The 22,483-nt window shown below is 54.1% G+C and overlaps 2 protein-coding genes across 5 annotated transcripts; one reads left to right on the top strand and one right to left on the bottom strand.

The window, feature by feature from the left end:
* The first annotated feature begins 6 nt into the window (after window positions 1–6).
* MGAT4B (mannosyl (alpha-1,3-)-glycoprotein beta-1,4-N-acetylglucosaminyltransferase, isozyme B) lies at window positions 7–9,457 on the top strand. 4 transcript variants are annotated; one of them, XM_011371975.2, is made up of 15 exons: window positions 8–148; window positions 5,142–5,327; window positions 5,415–5,555; window positions 5,628–5,761; window positions 6,173–6,219; window positions 6,520–6,633; window positions 6,830–6,905; window positions 7,004–7,118; window positions 7,386–7,516; window positions 7,686–7,793; window positions 7,894–8,087; window positions 8,436–8,514; window positions 8,600–8,687; window positions 8,775–8,887; window positions 8,987–9,457. In XM_011371975.2, the coding sequence occupies exons 1-15, from the start codon at window positions 52–54 to the stop codon at window positions 9,008–9,010; spliced, it is 1,647 nt and encodes a 548-aa protein (XP_011370277.1). In that variant the 5' UTR covers window positions 8–51; the 3' UTR covers window positions 9,011–9,457. The 4 variants fall into 4 exon arrangements, with proteins under 4 accessions (XP_011370278.1, XP_011370275.1, XP_011370276.1 ...); XM_011371976.1 differs by lacking the exon at window positions 6,520–6,633 and having other exon boundaries at window positions 7–148; window positions 8,987–9,446; XM_011371973.1 differs by having other exon boundaries at window positions 7–148; window positions 8,600–8,887; window positions 8,987–9,446.
* Window positions 9,359–13,253, bottom strand: LTC4S (leukotriene C4 synthase). Its single transcript, XM_011371971.2, has 5 exons — window positions 13,167–13,253; window positions 11,306–11,405; window positions 11,132–11,202; window positions 10,961–11,042; window positions 9,359–10,783 (listed from the first exon to the last, which is right to left on the bottom strand). The coding sequence occupies exons 1-5, from the start codon at window positions 13,222–13,224 to the stop codon at window positions 10,642–10,644; spliced, it is 453 nt and encodes a 150-aa protein (XP_011370273.1). The 5' UTR covers window positions 13,225–13,253; the 3' UTR covers window positions 9,359–10,641.
* Between the last annotated feature and the right edge of the window lie 9,230 nt (window positions 13,254–22,483).

Below are 22,483 nucleotides of genomic sequence, written 5' to 3'. Positions count from 1 at the left end.
CCCGGGCCATGCGGCCTCGGCCCCGCCGGCGCCCGCCGCGCTCCTGGGGAAATGAGGCTCCGCAATGGCACCTTCCTGACGCTGCTGCTCCTCTGCCTGTGCGCCTTCCTCTCGCTCTCCTGGTACGCGGCGCTCGGCGGTCAGAAAGGTGAGCCCTCCCCGCCGGGCCCGCGCCCCGCGGCCCGAACCACACTGGGGCGCACCTGGGCGCCCGCAGCCAAGCAGGTCCGGGTAGTAGCCGCGGGAGGCAGCCGGAAGCCGACGCCGGAGCCCCTTCCCCGCCCGTCAGCACGGGAGTACGCCCCTCCCATTTTCTCCCCCACTTGTTTGCTGCCGAAATAACGAAATTCTCCGGTCCGCGTTGGGCCGCCTGGCAGAGCAGTCGCCGGGTCCCTCATCCGGCGCTGGGACCCGCCTCCGTGAGTACAGTTACGCCCCTGCTAGCGGTGGTCGCTCCCACTGGCCAGCTGGGGTCCTCGGAGTTCTCAGAAAGGGACAGAGACACAAGGTCACAGCGGTGGCAGTACCAGGTGGTTCCCAAGATACCAGCTCCAGGCACCTGGGCAGGAGCAGACACTGTGTTCCTGAGACAAGTGTGACGGGGCAGCCAGACATCCAGGCAATGACCTCCACCCCAGTTCACTGCAGTGCTGCTCCCTGGGGCCTCTGCAGCCCTCCTCCATGACATCTGGCCCTAGGACTTCTCCATAGGGCCCTGGGTGCTGGAGCAGCCTTCCTGTGGCTGCTGGCCTGGGAAGACATGGGGGGCCCCAGGAGCAGCCAGCCTAAGCTTGCTACCCGTTAACTCACTTAGTGTGGTCTCACTGAGACATCACCTCCCACTTGAAGTTTGGCAAGCTGGCCAGTCCACCACCATGGTGCTGAGTCTGGCCAGCACATTTGGAGGTGAGGTATGGAGGGAGACAGTCCCCAGCACTGGCTGGAATCGCCTGGTGTTGGCTGGGATGTCTGGGGCTGGGGAGGCCCTTGTCCACCCAGCCTGCAGTCTAGGAGGCACTGGGGAAAAACTGCTTCCTTCCTGCCTCCTGGTCTTCCTGCAGAAGGCCTAAACAGGATCAGACTGAGGCCAGCTTACCCTCTGCTTCCCTCCCATCGCCTGCTTCCTTGTTCGCTCTTGTGTACTAAAAAAGGCAGCTGGGGCAGGAGCTAGAGCCTTCCTGACCCCCCCATGCCTCAACAGCCCCCCACCTGGTTCCTGCCTGTCCAGCCCTACCTACTGCAGTCCTCCTGTCTGATGGAAGCCAGGGGCTCTGACGCGATATCCCTAGGGCTTGGCGCAGGAAGGGCATGGCTGGGGAATAGTTCTCCGTAGGTCTCTAGCTGGGGTGTGTCACCCAGGAGAGGGCATAGCTGGGGCAGTCTCTGCAGGTGGGATATGTCACCCTGAGAATGGCATTTTGGACCCTTGAGAAAGTGGTCATGTAAACAGACTTGGAGCTACTCCATGTAAGCATGGAGGCCCAGATAGGGCTGTATCTGACAGGCTGGGCACATATGTCCAATTGTCAGTGAGTGCTGAGCCCCTGCACCCTGTTCTTGGCCAGACTACAGTTTCTGTGTGCCTCTTGCAGCAGCCACCTGCCCTCAGCCTGATGTCAGGAGCTGCAGTGTAAGCCCCACCAGGACACCTTCTCTGGAGGCCTGGTTGGCCACAGGGAGCCAGTGTCCAGAGCAGCAGAGGGGATTCCAGTGGCTCCATTCAAGTTCCGCTCACTCTAAAGGGGGCATCAAGGAGGCTGGTACTCAAGGGCCTGGGGAGCAGGAGAGCACCCGCAGCCAAAGAATTGTGGGGCTCAGATTCAGGGGTCCTCATACCTGTAGCACGGAAGCCCAAGAGTCTGTGAGGCATGGGGTGAGAGCATGACCTGGGTCTTTCTTGTCATGAGCTGTCAATGTTTCTGAGGGCAAGGTCATTGGAGGACTCAAGCCTGAATCTGGGCTCTTATGGCACCCCTTCTCATTCTTACATGTAGACAACAGTATAGAATGTGTGGGGAAGCCAGACTGGACCCTGGCTTCCAGTTTGCAGTGAGTGGGGAGCTCAGAATAGGATTGGCCCAGCACAGATACTTAAGGGAAGGGCAGACGAACCCGGGTCTGTAGGGAAGGGAGGATGTGGGCAGGGAGCCAGAAAGGAAGGAGGCGACAGGAGCAGGCAGCATCCTGGAAGCCCAGGGCCAGGAAGGACATGTGGGTCTTGGCATGATGGGCCCTGGATATGGGTTTCACATCCAGCCTTGACTGAAATTGTGCAACAGCTCTGCCAGGGCTCAGATTGTAGCCCTTAGCCAAGTGTCTGCTGAAAGCCCGTCCCCAGGGAGGACAACAGACCCTCCAGGGAGCTGGCTTCAGCCACATGGCACCCCCCAGCGTCCCAGCCTGGACTTCAGCAGTGATGGCCACTCCCCTTGACCACTGGGAGTGAGGGTACAGGTCCTGGAGGAGGTGGATGCCCGCCCCTTAGCAGCCAACCTTCCCTGGGCCTGGCTCCAGCCTGTGCCCCTCTGAGCCTGTTTCCCTCTCCCTAAGTATGAGGCATGAGGTCTTTTTATTACAACTAAGAGGGGACCAGGGGGAAGATTGTGGTCTGTGGGCCTCAGGTGTACTGATTATTCTGACTTCAGTGTGTGGGGGTGGGGAGCCTCCAGTTCTGTGGCCATAGCTGCAGTCCTTCCCTGGGGCCAGCCGCTCCCAGAGCCAGGCCCCAGCCCCACCTCCCTGGGGTAAGAAGGTATGATGGAAGAGGCCAGGTCCCCTCAGCCCTAGCCCCCAGGGACTTCTACCCTGCCCACCCCCCACCCCCAGAGGCCAGGGTCTCCCAGGCCTTTCCCAAGCTGCCTTCCCAGCCCACTTACCACTCATTCCAACCACCTCTGGCCTAAGGCTCAGCTCATGGGGAGGCAGGCACAGAGCTTGAGGTTCTGGCTTTGACAGGAAAGGACAGAGTGGACCCATGAGCAGGAAGCCAGAGATGAGGGGCAAGCTGGGGACCTTGCAGGCAGCAGGCAGGACAGGAGCAGGGGCAGGGTGCCGAGGGACAGGGCCTGCAGTGTTCAGGGAAATGACAGAAGGGCCGCGTGGGCAGGAGCCAGACCTGGGAATGCCTAGGGCCTATGCCACTTAGTAAACAGAAGAAGCCCAGGACCAGGGGGAGGGAGGCCCTGGGAAGGACAGCAGGGTAAGGAGTAGGCTATGCTCAGGCCTTGGTGGTTGGGGAGTCCACCTGGGCAAAGTAAGGTTGACAGAGCTGTCTATTTAAAGATCAGAGAAGAGGGGACGAGACAGCGACAGCAGTTGCGGGGGGAGCGGTGAAGTCTCACTCCCCTCCCCCTACCTCACAGAAGCCCATTGCAGGGGGCTGCCTTGGACAGGACCCAGTGGCTTCAATAGGTAGGTGAGCAAAGACTCAGGAGGGAGGCCACCTGCCATGTCCAGGTGTCCAGGTAGCTCTGAACTCCCTCCTGCTGGGCTTCAGCACCTCTAGCTCCCCTCCCCTCCTTGAACTTTGGGGATGGCTAGCTGCTGTTTAAGGGGTCAGGTTTCCAGGGTAACCTGGCCTTGGAACCCAGCACAGCACACTAGAACATCCGGTAATCTGATTCCTCCCTCCTCCCACCTCAGGGCTGCCCCAAGCTTGGAAGCTTGTAGTAGCCTAGACCTTTAGCCCAGGGCAGTCTGGGTGTGTATGGGGAGAGTCGGGGAGAGTGGGGCAAACTGGGTATGGAATGCTGCAGAACAAATGGGGTGTGTCCTGAGGTAACTAACTTTACCTTGGCTGTGACCCCTGGTGCTCATGGCTGTAGGGCGTGCTACCGTCCCAGGGCATTCTGGGAGCAATGACCCCACTGGGGATCCAAGAGCAGAAGAGCTGTCTGGGAGTGGGAAAGGAGTTCTAGAAGGCTTCCTGGACTTGGAGACTTTAAAACCAGGCCTTGAAGGCTACGTGGATGTTCGTTCGGAAGAGGAAAGGGTTCCAGGCAGGAGAGACCACAGCATATGTGAAGACACAGCCATTAGGCACGGATGAGGGGTTCTGTGTGACAGCAAATGAAGAGGGCAAGTAAGACCAGAGGCCCAGAGTGCACAGCCCGCCAGGAACCACAGTACCAGCCACAGGCAGGGATGTTGTCTGTCTCATTCTTGCTCCCTGGTCCCTGCCTGACCACTGGAGCCAGGTACAGGCCCCTGGGGGTCCCTGTCCAGGGATAGGCAGCCCTACCTCTGTGCTCCTGCAGGCCCCTGCACCCGATGCCCACAGCTGGGGCCCAGCTGGAGATTCTGACACTGGTTTCCAGAGAAGCAGGCCACAGAGTCTTCAGAGCGGGTCCCGTCTCTGCCACTGACACACTGAGTGACCCTAGACTACTTTCTCAACATCATTTGCTCATTTGAGTGCTGGGGGCAGAACTGCAGCAGCAACCCCCTGGGGCTAATGTGAGACTGAGGGAGTTCCAAGGTGGTGCCTAGTGCAGGATGAGCAACAAGGGACGAATGGGTACTAGGGGCATACTGTCACAGACCCTGTTCTCAGGCTCAGTCCTACTTGGAAGAGGGGAAGTAGAGTCCAGGGACGTCATCCATCCCCAGAGCTGCCTTGGGGATGGGCTGCCTGTGATTGCCTCTATGAAGCAGGATAGGGAGCAGGGAATGCTGGGCACTAAGAAGCCCCTTGAAGAAGGATTGGGTCCTTGTTCCATGGTTGGGACCTTAGGTGTCCCATCCCCTGGAAGGAGCAGATGATGCAAGGAAAGCCAGAGGGGACTTTGGGAGCCACTAGATGGAGAAGATCAGTCTGAGACTTTCCAGCCCCTGCTTATTGTCCCACCTGGGGCTAAAAGTGGTCCTGCAGCCCTCCCACTTCAGATGCCTTCTCAAAGGAGAAAATAACTGCGGGGGGAGGGAGGAGTATTGGACAGGGCTAATCCTCTCCAGTGGAGGCTTTTCTCCCCCATGTGTGTCAGTGTGACTTCAGTGACCCTTATGTAACCCCAGAGAGTGCACGTGTGGCAAGCACGAGAACAAACGTAGATAGCTATCACACAGATGGGCATGTAGATGTGTGCTCTGGCACCCTCAAGGGGTAGACCACCCCCTGGTGACAGCATGTGGACCACCCACAGGTGATGTGGTAGATGTGTACCAGCGGGAGTTCCTGGCCCTGCGCGACAGGTTGCACGCTGCTGAGCAGGAGAGCCTCAGGCGCTCCAAGGAGCTCAATCTGGTGCTGGACGAGATCAAGAGAGCTGTGTCAGAGAGGCAGGTGCTGCGAGACCGAGATGGCAATCGTACCTGGGGCCGCCTGACTGGTGAGTGTCCCAGCAACATGGCAGGAGAGGTGGGGCTGGTGGCAGGTCACTTATCTTTTCTGACCCGTCCTTTTTTGACTCACCCAGAAGACCCACGCCTGAAGCCGTGGAACGTTTCGCAGAAGCCTGTGCTGCATCTGCCCACTGTCTTCCACCACCTGCCGCACCTGCTAGCCAAGGAAAGCAGCCTGCAGCCGGCTGTGCGCGTGGGCCAGGGCCGCACCGGAGGTAGGCGCAGGGCCAGGAAGGGCTGGGGTGTGGTCCTATTGTTGTGCCTAATTGATCCTCTGCCCCCCGCAGTGTCTGTGGTGATGGGCATCCCCAGTGTGCGGCGCGAGGTCCACTCATACCTGACGGACACGCTGCACTCACTCATCTCGGAGCTGAGCCCACAAGAGAAGGAGGACTCAGTCATCGTGGTGCTGATTGCCGAGGCGAGTGAGCTGGGGGCACAGGGTCGGGGGATACATGACAGTCAGAGAGGGACACATGACACAAATAACAAGAGAGAGATGAAGAGTGAGCAACATTCCAGAGGAAAAGCTATCAAAAGTTCACTGTCATTCACAAATTTATCAAGATAAAAATTTAAAAGGAAAGAAACATTTCGCAGCCCCTTGTGGAGATACCAGTTACCTACTGTGCCCCACCCCATCGCCGAGGTACCCCAAAGAGTGTTTTCTGAGGCATCTGTGGTCCACATGCCCAGCCTTACTCCACCTTGAGGATGGAGGGCTCCCTCAATGTGTAGGGTTATCTGAAGCCCTCCCTGCTACCCTTAGCCCCATCTCCCAGGCATTTGGGGGGATAGCTGGGCTTAGGGAGGACACTTGGTCTCCCCACAGACTGACTCACAGTACACCTCAGTGGTGACGGAGAACATCAAGGCCTTGTGAGTACTGGCATGGGATAAGCTGGGGAGGGCATCTCCTTTGTGGTTGTTGGGCCGGCAGGTGCCAGCCTTCCCACAGGACAGTTCCTTCTCCAGGGGAGAGTGCTTCCCCTGTGAGAGGCATTGGGTGTGTAGAGGTGGCCCAACCCCTCCGGGGCCCCATTTCCCTACTAGGCTGGGTATAGTGTGGGGATGTCTGCCTGGTGGGCCTTAAAAAATGGATGGAGACTGGCCAGCTCGGCTCTAGCCGTGTTCTGGACCCTAGAGGCTGCACACCCATTGGGCCTTCCTGTCCCCCAGGTTCCCCACAGAGATCCATTCCGGGCTCCTGGAGGTCATCTCCCCTTCCCCTCACTTCTACCCTGACTTTTCCCGCCTCCGAGAGTCCTTTGGGGACCCCAAGGAGAGAGTCAGGTACTAGCACTCTTCCCACACCCCCAGCAACCTTCACACCTGTGCTGAGAGCCCATTCTGTTGGCTGCAGTGCCCCCACATTCCAGTGGAGGACCCCTGCATGGAGGGAGGGTTCTACCCACCCAGTACGTCTGTGGCAGCCACACTGGACGGGAAGGGGGGTATGGTTCTGAGCTCCTGAGGCCCTGGCCCGCAGGTGGAGGACCAAACAGAACCTCGATTACTGCTTCCTCATGATGTACGCACAGTCCAAAGGCATCTACTATGTGCAGGTCAGCACAACCCTGCTCTGCCCTGCCCCAGCCCCCAGCAGGTCCCGGGGGAGGGGCCCCATCCTGAGTCCCGCCCCCTCCTACCCCCTGCTGTGCAGCTGGAGGACGACATAGTGGCCAAGCCCAGCTACCTGAGCACCATGAAGAACTTTGCGCTGCAGCAGCCTTCGGAGGATTGGATGATCCTGGAGTTCTCCCAGCTGGGGTTCATTGGTGACTGACTTGCCAGAGCCCCTCAGTCTTCCCCCCTCCCCCCTTCCCCTGCCCAGTTCCCTGGATTGGCCACTGCAGTCCCACCTGACCTGTTCTCACCTGCCCTCAGTCACCATCACTGTCTACCCCCCTGGTGCCATCACCTGCCTGCAGTAACCACAGGGTTTGCTGTGGGACCCTCCCAAGTAGCCCCCCACAGGGATTAAGAGGAAGGAATGTAGGGCAGAGCTGCCTTCTCAGCACCCCTTCTTTCTACGTCTCCCCCAGGGAAAATGTTCAAGTCGCTGGACCTGAGTCTGATTGTGGAGTTCATCCTCATGTTCTACCGGGACAAACCCATTGACTGGCTTCTGGACCACATTCTGTGGGTGAAGGTCTGCAACCCTGAGAAGGATGCGGTGAGTGGGGCTGCGCAGAGGTGGGCGCGGCAGCGGGGCACGCGGCCTCTGGCCTCTTTTGTGGCCACAGGCATGCGCCTGGCTGCAAGGAAGAGGTTCTGCTGGCTGGGGAGGCCCTGTCCTGGGAGGCGGGTGGAGCTGAGCCCAGGGTGTTGCCCACCTTCCACAGAAGCACTGTGACCGGCAGAAGGCCAATCTCCGGATCCGCTTCAAGCCGTCCCTCTTCCAGCACGTGGGCACTCACTCGTCGCTGGCGGGCAAGATTCAGAAACTGAAGGTGGGCTGAGTCCAGGAAGAGGGTGGGCTGGGGTGGGGCAGGGGGTCGGCAGGACAAGTCCGGGGCCCATTCTAGCAGTGCTGTCCCTTGGGGGCTGCAGGACAAGGACTTTGGGAAGCAGGCGCTGCGGAAGGAGCATGTGAACCCGCCTGCTGAAGTGAGCACGAGCCTCAAGACGTACCAGCACTTCACCCTGGAGAAAGCCTACCTGCGTGAGGATTTCTTCTGGGCCTTTACGCCTGCTGCAGGGGACTTCATCCGCTTCCGCTTCTTCCAGCCACTGCGTCTTGAGAGGTGTGTCAGCACCCACAGGTCCACATTGGGGGAGGGGCGGGGGGCTACCAGACCTCACCACAAATTTCTATGACCCTATCAAATGACTGAACCTTACCACGCCTGTTTCCTTACCTAAAGAGTGGGGTGCATAGGGTAGCCACCTTGTAGAGATTATGTCAGACAGTGCCCACAAGAGCTCAGTGATATTACCTATCACCATCATCCCTATGACAAGGCCTTGGTTGCACAGCCCAATAGCTGCCCCTGGCGGTACCCAGCCTCATCCAGCACCCAAGGCCCAGGCCAGGCCTTTTCACTAGGGGCAGTGCCCATCCTGCAGCATCTCACAGGCCTGCCTGGCCACAGGTTCTTCTTCCGCAGTGGGAACATTGAGCACCCAGAGGACAAGCTCTTCAACACGTCTGTGGAGGTGCTACCCTTTGACGTGAGTGTGGCAGGGTGTGGGTGTGCACTGAGGCTGGCCGGCCCTTCCTATAGCTCCTGGCTTCAGCCCCTTGATTTGCCCCCAGAACCCCCAGTCGGACAAGGAGGCCCTGCAGGAGGGCCACGTAGCCACCCTCCGGTACCCGCGGAGCCCCGATGGCTACCTCCAGATAGGTGAGTGCTGTTGGCAGGCAGAGGTGTGGGGACAGGCTGGACTGAGCAAGGACTTGGGGGTAAGCTCTCAGTGCCGCCCTCCCCCAGGCTCCTTCTACAAGGGTGTGGCAGAGGGCGAGGTGGATCCTGCCTTCGGCCCCCTGGAAGCACTGCGCCTCTCCATCCAGACAGACTCGCCCGTGTGGGTCATTCTGAGTGAGGTAAGGCAGGACAGGGCTGGGCACAGGGACGGGAGCATTTTCCCATAGCTAGATGGGCCAACTCAGTAGTCCCTGCTGACTCTGGGCTGGCTCTTTCAGATCTTCCTGAAGAAGGCTGACTAAGGCGGGGCTTCTGAGAACTGGCCCTGAAGCCCAAGAGGCCCGGCATGTCTTCGCTGCTGCCCCCGGAGGGCCAGGCGTGACAGACCCAGCCTGAAGGGTTGTTCCTGGCACTGCTCAGCGGCCTGTGGGGTCGCCGCTGGCCCGGAGGCCCCAGGAGCTGGTGCTGCCCGCCCACAGGGCCGAGGGAGGAGGTGGCAGTCCCCACACTGTGCCTGAGGCCGACCTGTGCCGCCCAGAATCGTTCGCAGCCAGCAGGCTTGGGCCAGGCCATTTTAGAAGAGCTTTTTCCTGGGCGCCCGCGGTCTCCGGCGCGAACACTGGAATGCATATACTACTTTATGTGCTGTGTTTTTTATTCTTGGATACATTTGATTTTTTCACCTAAGTCCACATATACTTCTATAAGAGCGTGACTTGTAATAAAGGGTTAATGAAATCTGTGCCTCACATGGGGTGCTCTGAGCTCCAGCTGGTGGAGGGAAGCCAACTGGTGAAGGGAGGCGAGGTGCCAGGTGATGCTACCCTGAGGCCACCCACTACCACGTCCAGGCCAATCCATGCAGCAGAACTATCCCTAAGTGCAGCTCTGCCCATTTTCCCAGGACCATCTGGTCTGGGCCTGGGCCACCTTGAAGGATCTGCCCACTTGCGAGCGTGCGGGGGTGGGGAAGACCACGGAATCCGAGTACTGGTGCCCAAAGTTGTCCCATCTCTACGGGGGTTTCCCCAATCGCACCACCTACCTCTCATAACCCCAGCTGCTAGAGCGGGAGCCCCTCAAACAGAAGGCATTCCCCCCATCTTTTCGTTACCCCTCTTTAGAGAGTCTCAGCCTTGCCCTTGTCCAGGTCCCCAGGGCCCCCCATTCCCGCCCTTCTCTGACACATTTTAGGGCCTCGCGCTCACCTCGAGGGCCTTTGCACACACTATTGCCCTGCTTGGAAAGCTCTCTGCCATCTGGGCTAAAAGTCACCTCTTGAAGGACGTTCTGTTCCGCCAGCAGAACATCCCTGGGTCTGGGCGCCCAAAGTACCTGGACGTTTTCTTGTGCCTGTCATAAAACCACTGACCACACTCATCATCCTCACGGCCCCACAGCCCCCCGGCAAGGTTCCCTGAACGCCTACACTATTCTAGACTCCAGGGACCCAGTGCTGATAAGAAAGGGCCCTTGGTATCGGTTATGAAGGCCCGGGGACGAGGAATAGGGTGGCTGAGGGGCAGGCCTCAGAGGAGCGGGGACAGGCAAGGAGAGCGCTGACTTCAGAGAGGAGCCGTGGGATGAACCTCGGCGGGGCGGGGCCGCCCGCAGACCAGCCGTGTTGCTAGGAGCAGGGCAAGAGAGCACTGGGTCCGGGACGGGATCGAACCCCTGCCCGGCGGAAAGGCCGTTTCCTTCCTCGGCCCGGCCCCCGCCGCCCCCAAGAAGCCCACCTGACGGCTGAGGCCCGGGGCCGAGCCTCTCCAGGTTCCATAGCCCGCGGAGCGCGACCCCATTTGACCCAGAAAGCGCATTCGGAGTCCGGTCACCGGCACTTTATTATTAGAGTCTGGGAAAGGGAACGGGGCACCCTCCGCCGTCCTCCAGGCGGCCCTGGCTCTTCAGCCCCGCCGACCTGGCGTCCTCGGTCTCAGGCCTTGGGCAGCAGTGTCCCGAGCCATCCCAAGAGCGTGGCGCGCAACTCGGTCGGGAGGAAGTGGACGACGAGGCCGAGCGCCGCCATCGCCACCAGCAGCCAGAGCGCGCGCGCGCTCGCGTACAGGGGAGCCAACCTGCGGGGGGCGCTCAGCCGGAGCGGGGCAACGCAGCAGCCCCGCCCTCGGCTCACCAGCCTCAACGAGACTTCCGCCAGGGCCCCGCCCACTTGCCCCCACCTCCCACTGGTTGCCTAATCCAACCCGCCACCCTCTCCCCGCCCACCAACCTCCTTTCCCTTCCCTAGTTCTCACCTTTCCTGCGCCGAGCGCGAGTACCCCTTAAAGTAGCGGAGGCGCTCGAATAAGTAGACCAAGCCACATAGGGCCGCCACACCTGGGGAAGGGTCGAGCGGGGCAAAGTGAGCGCACTGGCGCGGAGATCCCTGGGGTTCCAGTGCATGCGCCCCTGCCCCACTTCCAGACCTTCTTGGAAGAAGATGCCGGCCACCCAGAGCATGGCGAGGAAGAGCGGGAAGTACTCGCTGCAGTTCACTCTGCGGTAGGGGCGAGGTGGCGTGAGGGCGCTGGCGGGGGCCTCGGACCCTGCCTGTCCTGCGCTCGCTTGGCCCCACCCCGCACCCTCTTGCTGCCCCTCACTGGGCTCGGTAGACGCGCTCGAACTCAGGCGGGCCGGTGGTGAGCGGCGGCGACACGCGGAAGGCCCTGCGCGCCGAGATCACCTGCAGGGAGAAGTAGGCTGGGGGCGGAGGAGGCGGGAATTAGATGAGGAGGCGGGAATTAGGTTTGGCCGCTGGACGCCCCCAGCTTCCTTCGGGCCCCACACCTTCTCTTCCTCCTCCACCCTGAATTCGTCACAACTCCCCTTGAAAGCCCTCCCGAAGATGCCTCCCTCTCACGCCTGTGTCCGCAATGCTCAATGGGGAGGGCAGGTTGCAGCCCCCAGCTTCTTGTGAGTGTAGGGGGAGGGGGATGCCAGTCACAGGGACATCTGCCATAGGTGGAGGACTTTCCTTCTGAATCATTTGACTTGCAAAACACAGGCAAATGCCCAGCTACCCCTCTCTAGACATGAACCTTGGCTTTGGGGTCCCTAGACAGGGAGTGCCACCAGGGCCTGAGGGCAAAGCTGGCTGCATCCTTCCAGGTGAAGCAAAGCACACACCCAGTGGCTAACAGCCCCCCTGGCTCTCCACATGCGGAGCCTCCTGGCCCTGCCTCAGGCCAGAGTCGCTCAAGCCCAGGTTCTTGAACCTCCAAACTATGGCATGGCTGCCTGTCTCAGCTTTCCTGTCCAGGCACTCTGGACCCTAGCCTAAACCTAACATTCCCCTGCCCCCAGGTGGTTGCAGCTGGGACTCTTCTAGTCCAACCCCAGGCCTCCGCTCTTCATTCCAGCATGAGTGGGGGGTGCCAAGGGTGGGTTTGTGCACACCTTCTCTTAACCCCAGGCCAGGCCCTCCCCACACGCAGCACTATGCTGGGTGCCCCAGCTATCTTCCTGCAAGTCCTGTGGCCCTGGAACCCTTAGTGCCAGGCCCACTGCAGACATATCCCAAGTGCACCGTGGGTGCCAAAAGGTGGCCATGCCAGGACAGTGTAGGAAGCCCTGCAGCTACATGAGCAGGGGGTGAGGCCAAGCTTGCTGGTCTGCCTGGAGATGAAGTCTGCTCAGCCCCTCCAGGCCCCTGCCCCAGGCTGTGCCTAGTCCTAGCCCATATACTGTGGGGCAGTAGTGTCCCAAGCAGTGGGGATATCTGGCCCGGGAATGTGTCCTCTAGGCCATTCTGAGAAGGGCACAAAGCAGACACGTTTGGGGGACCAGGGGAGCAAGTTCCATCCCTCTCCAGCTCTACATGGTCCTAGCATAATGAGGGTGACTTTGAGAGCAGAGCTGCAGGATGAGTCTTTCCTGCCAGGACACCCAGAGAGGGGACAGCCGGAAAGGACAGGGACGGACTGAAGTAGGGCTATGCCAGGCCCACGGCTTTCCCACTTCTGTACCCAGCCCCAGATCACCCATTCATCCTGGCACACACAACCCAGTTCCCACAACCCAACACAGTTGGATGCCCACCTGTTCCCTGGAAGTCCCTGGCCTCTTCCAGGGTTCTTTATGCTAGTCAAGGGGCCACCACCCCAACGCCAATCCAGGTACCTGGTATGCCTACTTCAGTCATCCCTCAGGGGCCTTTTTCCATTTTGCTGCCCTTGTCAGCCTTGGTCCCCGCCCAGGGTTTCAGTCTGCCTTGCAGATATCCATCTAGGGCTTACCCCTCCTCATCTGGGGAAAGCGCAAGCTCCTCAGCCCTGGGGCATCCCAGCTTCCAGTATAGGGTCAATGGGGTCAGAAGACCTAGGGCACCAGAGTCTAGGCTAGGGGCCTCACCTTTGCCCTCACCTGGGCCCAGGCCCTCCAGCACCTCCCCGGGGCTCAGAGGACAGAAGGCAGGCTGCAGGGTCTGAGGCCCACCCACCTCCCAAACAGTAGCCAGCCCACCTTGCAACAGGACTCCCAGGAGGGTGACGATGGCCAGAAGAGCCACCTCGTCCTTCATGGTACCGATGGCTCTGTCGGGCTGGCTGGTGTGTGAGAGGCTAGCTGCAGAGCATTTATCAGCCTGAGCCGGCTGCTGCTCAGAGGCTGACCCAGGAGAGGAAGAGTGGCCGGCTCTCCCCACCCCTTCGCAGTGGAGGGGGTATGGGGAGGGGCATGACCATGGCCAGAGAGCCAGGGAGCTTGGTCAGACTGAGTGGGCGGAAACTAGGGCCAGAAGGAGTCTGGGCAGGCGAAAGCAGCTGGCTAGGACAGCCTGGCCACTTCCTCCCAGTCCTTTTAGCACCTTTTGTGCCTAACCACATGCTAAGAGAACCTAAGCTGTCCATCTGGGTGTGCTCCAGCCTCAAGTGTGTCCAGCCACCATGTCATCCCAGCGTCTTCCAGGCCCTGCACCTGGAAGTTGGTCTCAATTGGCCCTCCAGACTCCCCTTGTCCTGGGTCTGGTTTCAGGAAACTAGAGGCTCCAGCTGGGTGTCCACTGCCACCACTTTCAATCTATCATCAAGTCCCACTCATTCTCAAATTCACCACAGTGTCACCTTACAAGCCCTGCCCTGCCCCAGTCATATCTTACCTGGGCACAGGTCACAGGCTCCTCATGGTTACCAACCCTGACCCGCCATCCGCTCATACACACCCACTTATCTGTTTCCAAATAAGGCTGTTTTGAAACATGCACCTCTGAATGCAGGGCCATCCCGGCCCTCACTGGCCATGCCAGCCAAGTGCTTGTTTTCTTCCAGGAGGCCCGATGCCCACCTAGCCCCACAGCTGCCTGGGCTCCATGCACATGGGCCATCTCCAAGGCCGCCTGGCTGGTCTGGCACAGTGGGTCAGCCCACTCAGGATAGCTGAACCCATCCTTTCTGGGTTTCTGACCCTGGAACAGTCACCTGCTTTATCTGCCCACCCAGCATCCCTCCTTCCTGAGGCTCCAGCCCTCTCCACACTCGGGTCCTGCAGTCTAGAGAGAGCTGCCCCCACCCCTCCCAGGCCTGAGGGCAGGACACATGAGCCAAAACTGACTGGAGCCAAGGCTGGCTCAAGATGGTGAGACACAGTTCTAGAAACTTCCTTGGAACTTTGGTGGCCCCACACCACACTGAGGAGGATGGAGCCCGCACATGGCCACTATGATAGGAGACAGGTGGCTCATGTTCTGAAGCCCAGGGACCCCCTTGCACGAAATGGCCCCTGGCCGCTCAGCCTCTCCCTGTTGTAACATGGCCACTTCTCTTTTTGGCTCATGCTGACTGGAGATGGGTTTTGGTCAGTGGTGGCAGAGTCCAGACTGATAAACACAGCCCTGGGTCTCTTGAAGGATGGGTTGCCTGTTGGCAGGAGGCCTGTGCACCAAGCGTGCCAGCATGCAGTGTATGCCTGTCAGTGTGTTACATGCCCATGTGTTCCTCCCAGGGGCCCAGTGCTTGCAAGTGTACAGGAGCTCACCCACGGCCCGCGTGTGTGTCCATGGGTCCTGGCTCGTGTCCAGGCCCTCCTCTCTGCCAAGCTCTCGTTTGCTCTGAGGCCTACACAGCCTCCCTTCCAAGCTCGCCCCTGCCTTGGCAACAGGAAGCTGAGGCCCAGCGGCTTCCGAGGAAGTCCCCGGGCAGATATCCAGGCAGAAACTGGGGTCTCAGCCCCTGGAGCCCTCTCCATTCCCCTCGGTTTGTACCTCCCTCGCTCTGAGCTTACTCAGCCTCTCAGGTCCCTGCCTGGGCTCAGGCCAACAGAGGTCCAGTCTAAGGCCCTCCAGGTACCAGCCATGTCCCCACCCTCCTGGGCAGCCCTGGAGGTGCTAGCATCAGGAAGGAAGTGAAAAATCTCCTCCCTGAACCGCTGCAGCTGTGCTTCTGTGACTCAGAATGTATGCCCTCTCTTCTACAGCCCCTACATGACCCTGAAGAACCTTCTGGAAGCTGAGCTCACCAAGGACCTCTGGGGAGTGGAAAGGCCAGCAGAACCATCATAGTGAAAAGAAATCAGAACTTCAGTGCCACAGACCATCCTAAGTGCATGACTCAGACCCTAAGCTTAAAAAAATATTTTATTTTGAAATTATTTCACTTATAAAATATTTATAAAAAGTATTTTACTTACGAAAATAGTAGTTACCACATACCCTTCACCCAGCTTCTTCTAATATTAAAATCCTATAAAACCATAATTCCACTATGTAAATTAAGAAATTAACATTGATATAATACTATCAGTCGTTTTACAGATCTTATTCAAGTTTCACAAATCATCCCACTAAAACAGTACAAAGACCTCAAAAACATTATGTTAAGTGTGCCAGACACAAAAGACCACATATGGCACGATTCCTTTTATATCAGCGGTCCCCAGGCTTTTTGGTACCAGGGAGCAGTGCTCCTCTGAGAATCTAATGCCTGATGATCTGAGGTGGAGCTGAGACGGTGATGCTAGCCCTGGGGAGCAGCTGCAAATACAGATGAAACTTTGCTGGCTCACCTGCCGCTCACCTCCTGCTGTGCGGCCTGATTCCTAATAGATCCCAGACCAGTAAAGGTCCATGGCCCGGGGGGTTGGGGACCCCTGCTTTATATGAAATGTCCAGAAAAGGCAAAGAAATAGAAACAAACCAGATCAGTGGTGGCCTGTGGCTTCATGAGGAATCTTATTGGGGTGATGAGAATGTTCTAGAACTAGGTTGTAGTGTTGTTTGCACAACTCGATAAATCTACTAAACATCATTGAATTATACACTTAATAATAAGAAAAAAGAATTATACACTTAAGATGGGCAAATGTTATGGTACATAAACTATACCTTAATAAAGTTGTTTTAAAAAATAGTACAAAGACTGCTCACATACCCTGCTTGTCTTGCTTCTTCAACTGCTAGCATGTTATGTAACGACAGCACATGATTAAAACCAGGAGGGTAACATTGAACCATGACTATTAAGTAATCTACAGACCTTATCCAAATTTCAACAAGTGTCCCATAATGTCATTTATCTGGTCTAAAAACCGATCCAGGATCATATGTCCCTGGTTTCCTCCAATCCAGGACAATTGGACGGTTCCTCAGTCTGTCTTCGTCTTTTATGATCTTGACACTGTTGAAAGACCATGGTGAATTATTTTGTAAGTGGCCCTCAGTTCGATTGTCTGCCGTTTTCCCATGAGTAGACTGAGGTTATTCAATTTTGTCAAGAAGGCCGCAGAAGTGACGTGTGCCCTTCTCACTGCGTCACGTCAGAAGGGACATGGTGTCCATACATCAAAACCCTAAACTTTCTACATAAGGAAGTAGCACTCGTGATGATGGCACGTCTTTCTCCTGACTTAACCTACCCTGTCCCCAGCCCATGCTCCACCCTGCAGAGTAACCTGGCTGATTCACACCTCTGACTTTGGCCCTTCTCACTCAGCCTGATGCCATTTGGGCACCTAGACCCCATGTACCCCAAGTCCTCTGAGCATCCTCCCCTGGCAGCCCTTGTCTCTCTCTGTTTTTCTGGTTCGGTTTCTATCTCCCCACCCTTCCAGGAGTGCCTTGGAGAGGTGACTGTCCTCTGCCTGGTGGGGGCTGTCTGCCACACTCAGCGCTGCAAGCCTTCAGCACTGGGCAGGGGCCTGTGTTCCAAGAAGGAGCCGAGAACAAGTGAAGGCCACAGCTCATGCTCTGAACTATAACAATATATCTTGGCTGACCCTCTAACTTGTACTGGGTGACAGAAGGTGACAAGGACGCCTTCCATAGCAGCAGCCCCTCACACATCTGCCAAGAGGGGTTCAGAATCCAAGTTGGCGCCTGTGTCACCCACCTCTGCAGCCCCAGCACCTCTCCCTTGGCCATGGCCAAAACTAGCCTGGGGAGGGGGGGCTCCCTTTGACCGAAGGCTGCTGTCTTCAGAGTCTGTGTGTTGGCTTTTAATGCACTAGAGCTCTTAATTTTATTGTAGGAGGAAGTTTATCCACATTTCACCTCATGGTTAGCTTTTCCCCTGTCTTATTTAAGAAATCCATTTCTATCCTGAGGTCATGAAGATGTTCTCCTTATAAAGTTAGCTTAGAAAAGCTTAATAACTTTACCTTTTACATGTCTTTAATTTACTTGGAATTGATTTGTTTATGATGTCAGGCTGGGGTTGTATTTTTCTTCCCCAAAAGTTCTTTTAAACATAATTACAGACTTAAAATTTGCAAGAATACGGGAAATTGCAGTATACCCTTCACTTTGGTTTCTATCATTTTACTCTATTTGTTTCACTCCTCTCTTTTTCTTTCCTCTCTTTCTGTTTGCACACACACAAATACACATCAATATCATTTTTCTGAGCCATCTCAGGGTAGAGTCCCATAAGTATTACATTCTCATATAGCTACAGTATGATTAGCAGAATCAGGCAATTAACATTAAGACAATACTATTGTCTAATCAGTAGTCCTTAATCAGATATTGCCAGTTGTCCCAATACGGTCTCCATGGGAGAAGAAACCCCAGGACTGGGCATTGTGCTCAGTTGTCAAGCAGTTTCAGTGTCCTTTAGTCTGGACGGGTTCATGAGTTTCCAGATCTCTCTCAGACTTCTCTGAGCACAGGCCAATTATTTTGCAGAAGGCTATCAATTTGGGTTTATCTGAGGCTTCTGCAGATTGTGATTGATCATAATCTTTGGGCAACAACATCAGGGGAATGACACTGTGCTCTTCTCAGTGCACCACCAGGAGGTATGTGAAGTCAGTCTGTCCCTCACCCAGCAATGTTTATCTGTGCTGTTGACGTGGTGTCTGCTGGCTTCTCTACTGTAAAGTGAGAAGAGGAGAACTCTTGGCACACCGACCCCACCCAAACCCCCTGCACTAAGACATTTTGCCCAAACTCTGCCAAGGCTTCTTGCAGCCTAAGGCTGTGACCTGGGTTGACCCAGCCACCTTATGGGCCAGTCTGGAAAAGCTGAAGGCTGACAAAAGAATTTATCATTTGTTCCAGCCAACACCTAAAGACAGGTTCCCAACCTCCCATTCTTAGAGCATTTATTTAAAACCTTTAAAATTGTAAAATCCTTATTTTATCCTCTTGAGTTGTAGATGTATTTCCTACAACCCAGGAGTGTCCTTCTCAAGGACCTGAAAGCTATTCCTTTGAAATGTCATCATTAGGGAGGCTGGGGCCTCTGATTCTCGGTCCCTGATGGAGGGGCAAAGTCTAACTTCAGCAAGTGCTGGTTGGCAGCCAGGATGATCTAATCACTTTGGCCTTGAACGACCCTCTTACCCAATTTTGTCATTTTCCACTTCCATGACTGCTGGAGTCCCCACTGTTTTTACTTCCCTTACCTTATCTTTGACAAAAGTAACTTTCCCGTTGAAGTTTACAAATATTTTTCTTTATAGGGACATACTTTGAGATTTATGTAAAATAATCCCATCACTCCTCAAACTATTGCATATTTATATTTCACCCGCTAATTTTAACAACTGTTGGTGATTCCTGTCTCAATCACTTATTATAATGGTTGCCGGTTACTAAACTTAAGGGGTTCATTTGCCTGTGCACATCAAAGCCAAAAGAGACACAAACAGGGATTTGTCCCAAAGAAAGTAAAGGTTTATTATTTAAGGAAATGGCTCCAAGCCTGGAGACACAATTGAGGTTGCCCTCAAATACCTGGCTCCTCTATGGCCTCTAGGGGACAAGTTATATAAGGGAAAAATCACTAGTCATGTAGCTAGAGGTGTTGGCATCGTCAGCTCCAGTGACTGGTCAGGGCTTGGGTAGGAGGCAGCTGATCATTGCATCAGGTCCCAGTGTCAGTCACAGCATTGTTCCGTTGGGTTTTGAGGGGGTGTGGCCAGTAGGGTTGTCCCGCTGTCCTGGGTCTGGAGCTGAAACACTCCTGAGGTCAAGATGCTATCTTTAGTTTGACTGAAACTCTGTTTCTGTGGTCAACAGACTTGAGGCTTTGTTCCTAGGACACTTTGTTGGATGCTGACCTAAGGACTTAATGATTAAGGGAGTCGTGGTGCAGTGTGTGGAAAGATGGAAGGATAAGGAAAGAGAAGAAGCAAACGAATCATGGCGCTATTAGACTAGACAAGGCCAGTTTGAATCAAGAAGAAAGGAAAGAAGAAAAGTCATTTTAAAGAAGTGAAGTTTTTCATGGTTACATAATTTCAAAATTCTTTTTTTTTACATTGTACAATTTAATGAGTTTTTTTTTTTCAGTTATAGTTGGCACACAATAATATACCAGTTTTAGTTGTACAACCTAGTAATCAGAGATCCACATAACTTGCAAAGTGGTCACCCCACTAAACCCAGTACCCCTCTTCCCTCTTACACATTTATTACATTATTAACCATCTTCCCCATACTACACTCTACATCTCCATGTCTATTCTGCAACTATCCATTTGTACCTCTTAATCCCTTTGTCTTTTTTCCCATCCCCAACCCCCATCCCCTCTAGTAGCCCTCAAAATATTCTCTATATTTATGAATTTATTACTGCATTTGTTGTTTATTTGTTCTTTAGATTCCACATATAAGTGAAATCATGCGATATTTGTCTTTCTCTATCCAACCCGTTTCATTCAGCACAATACCCTCTAGGTCCATCAGGCAATATCTTTTTCCACCCCTTTACTTTCATACTGTGTGTGTCTTTTAATCTGAAGTGAGTCTCTTGTAGGTAGCATATGTAGGGATCTTGTTTTCTTATCCATCCAGCCACTCTATCTTTCGATTGGAGCACTTAACTCTTTTTCCATTTGAGGTACTTGTTGATAGGAATGTAGTTGTTACCATTCTTTATTCCTGTTTTCGATACACATTCTTTTCTTCTTAAAGAAGTCTCTCCAACATTTCCTGTAATACTGGCTTGGTGATGATAAATTCCTTTAGCTTATTTTTGTCTGGGAAGCTCTTTATCTGTCCTTAAACTCTAAATGATAGCTTTGTTGGATAAAATATTCTTCGTTGTAGATCCTGAGTTTTCACCACATCAAATATTTTGTGCCAAATCCTTCTGTCCTGCATAGTTTCTTCTGAGAAATCAGCTGCCAGACTTATGGGTGCTCCCTTGTAGGTAACTAACTGCTTTTCTCTTGCTGCTTTAAAGATTCTCTCTTTGTATTTAACCTTTGGCATTTTAATTATGATGTGTCTTGGTGTGGGCCTCTTTGGATCCCTGTTTTTCGGGATTCTCTGAGCTTCCTGGAGTTTTATATCCATTTCCTTTTTCTAGGTCAAGAAAGTTTTCCATCATTATTTCTTCAAATAGCTGTTCAACATCTTGATTTTCTTCAGTTACACCGATCGATGGATATTTGGACCCTTAATAGTGCCACATGTGCTCCTTAAATTATTTTTATAGTCTTGGCTTCTTTTTCTTGCCATTCTGATTGAATGTCCTTGGCTTTCCCATCCTCTATATAGGTCATTTGATCCTCTTCTTTATTTACTTTGTTTATTCCATTTAATACATTTCTCTTTTCAGAAAAAATGTGTTCTTCATTTCAGACTGGTTCCCTTTTATAACTTCCATTTACATTTTTATGTTTTTTATCTCTTTATTGAAGTTCTCATTGAATTCATCTACTCTTCCCATAAGTTCATTGAGCACCTTTATAACCAGCGTTTTGAACTCTGCATCTGTTAGAGTATCCATTATTTCTGGTTCTCTGTTCTGTTCTCTCATATGGTTTCTGCTTCTTTGTCTTCCCATTTTGGCTGCCTTTCACTGTTTGTTTCTTTGTATTAAGCAAAGCCCCTAAGTCTCCTCGTCTAATTAGTGTGGATTTATGAAGTAGGTGTCCTGTGGCACAGTCCCGAGAGGGGTTCAGCTGTAGGCAAATTTAGCCCAAGCTTATGCCCCTCCAGGGCTACCTGTTAAGATTCAGCAAACAATCCACAGATGCTGTGCTTATAGTTGCCTCAAGAGGCCATGCCAGAATCCAAGGTCTGCTGTCTCCAGTGTGAGTCTAGATGCTGCTCAGCAAGGAGCACCTGACTCTCTGAGGATACACCTGGATGTGCTTGGGTGGGGCCATGAGCTGGGGGAAGTGGGGTTTCAGGGAATGCTCTGGGCGGAGCAACCTCTGTTATCCAGTTCTATGATGTCTCCGCTATGGTGGGTTCTGAGTCCACACACTGGAAGCGGGGAGGGCTCAACAAGGAACAGTGGATACCACCAGCACTTCTGTACAGAGCGAGTTTCTCCTGGGTCCTCACTTTAACAAACTCAGTGTCGCCTTGTAAATCCCTGTGCAGCCAAATCAGCCCTGGTGCTCAGAGCAAGCAGGTCCATCATTGCAAAAGTCTGCTTGCAGATGTGGCCCCTTTAAGAGGCATCCAAAGCTGCCGCAGCCTCCATCCCACTCAACCACTGGGGACTGGGCAGCCTCACGACCTTGCCCCGTCCTACCTTCTGCCATTGCAAGGTGATTTCTTAGATTTCTTCCTAGTTGTATGGTTGTGCATCTAGATCCCAGGTGATTTTTCCTTGTTGTTTGCTTCTTGTTTCTGTCACAACTCTGATTTGGTCGCCAGAGGGATGAACAGAACCTCTATCATCTACGCCATTTTTTCATCCACTCTTTTTACATTTATTAATAGGAAAGAGCTTTTTTTTCCCCCTGCACTTGTTTATTTGAATCATTGTGGATTCACAAATTCTTAAATTCTAAATAAATTCTTATTTTACTTAATGAGTTACAATTCTTTATGATCATTGTTTATTTTCATGTCCAGATTGTTACCTAACTCAAGGGGTTCACCGCTTGGGGTGCTCTATTCAAGAACAAGACAGGGTTGTTGTTAGGTATTTTTATTTACTTGAAGTAAGTAAAGGAGACCGTGGATTCCCATCTTGAGCTCTGTCTCCTGGATGGGACTTAGCCATTGCCTGTACACACTACTTGGTTAATTACACATTGATTTTTTTCTTTGCAGTTGGCTACACTTATCTGGTTGGGTTCTTGTTAAGCTCATCCTGTTTACAACTGCGTCTGCAAAATACTGTGCTACATTTCAACATTTAGCAAGAATAGATTAAGAATTGGTCCAGGTGTATCTCTGCCTTGGAAGGCAGGATATGGACTTTCCCAAGCTGCTCTAGTTGTGTTTTAGTAAGGAGAGAAGGAATGCAGGCCTGGAAACTTTTCTAGAACCCCTCATCTGCCAGTCTGCTGTAGGAAAGCTTACATAACCAATAGGTAGATTCTGCCTTTTGTTTTTTATTTTCTCATGCAAGATGGACATTAAATAAGTAGACAAGCTT

Source organism: Pteropus vampyrus, unplaced genomic scaffold (genome assembly GCF_000151845.1).
Source record: "Pteropus vampyrus isolate Shadow unplaced genomic scaffold, Pvam_2.0 Scaffold197, whole genome shotgun sequence".
NCBI classification, from domain to species: domain Eukaryota; kingdom Metazoa; phylum Chordata; class Mammalia; order Chiroptera; family Pteropodidae; genus Pteropus; species Pteropus vampyrus.
This window is presented reverse-complemented; position numbering and strand designations above follow the sequence as displayed.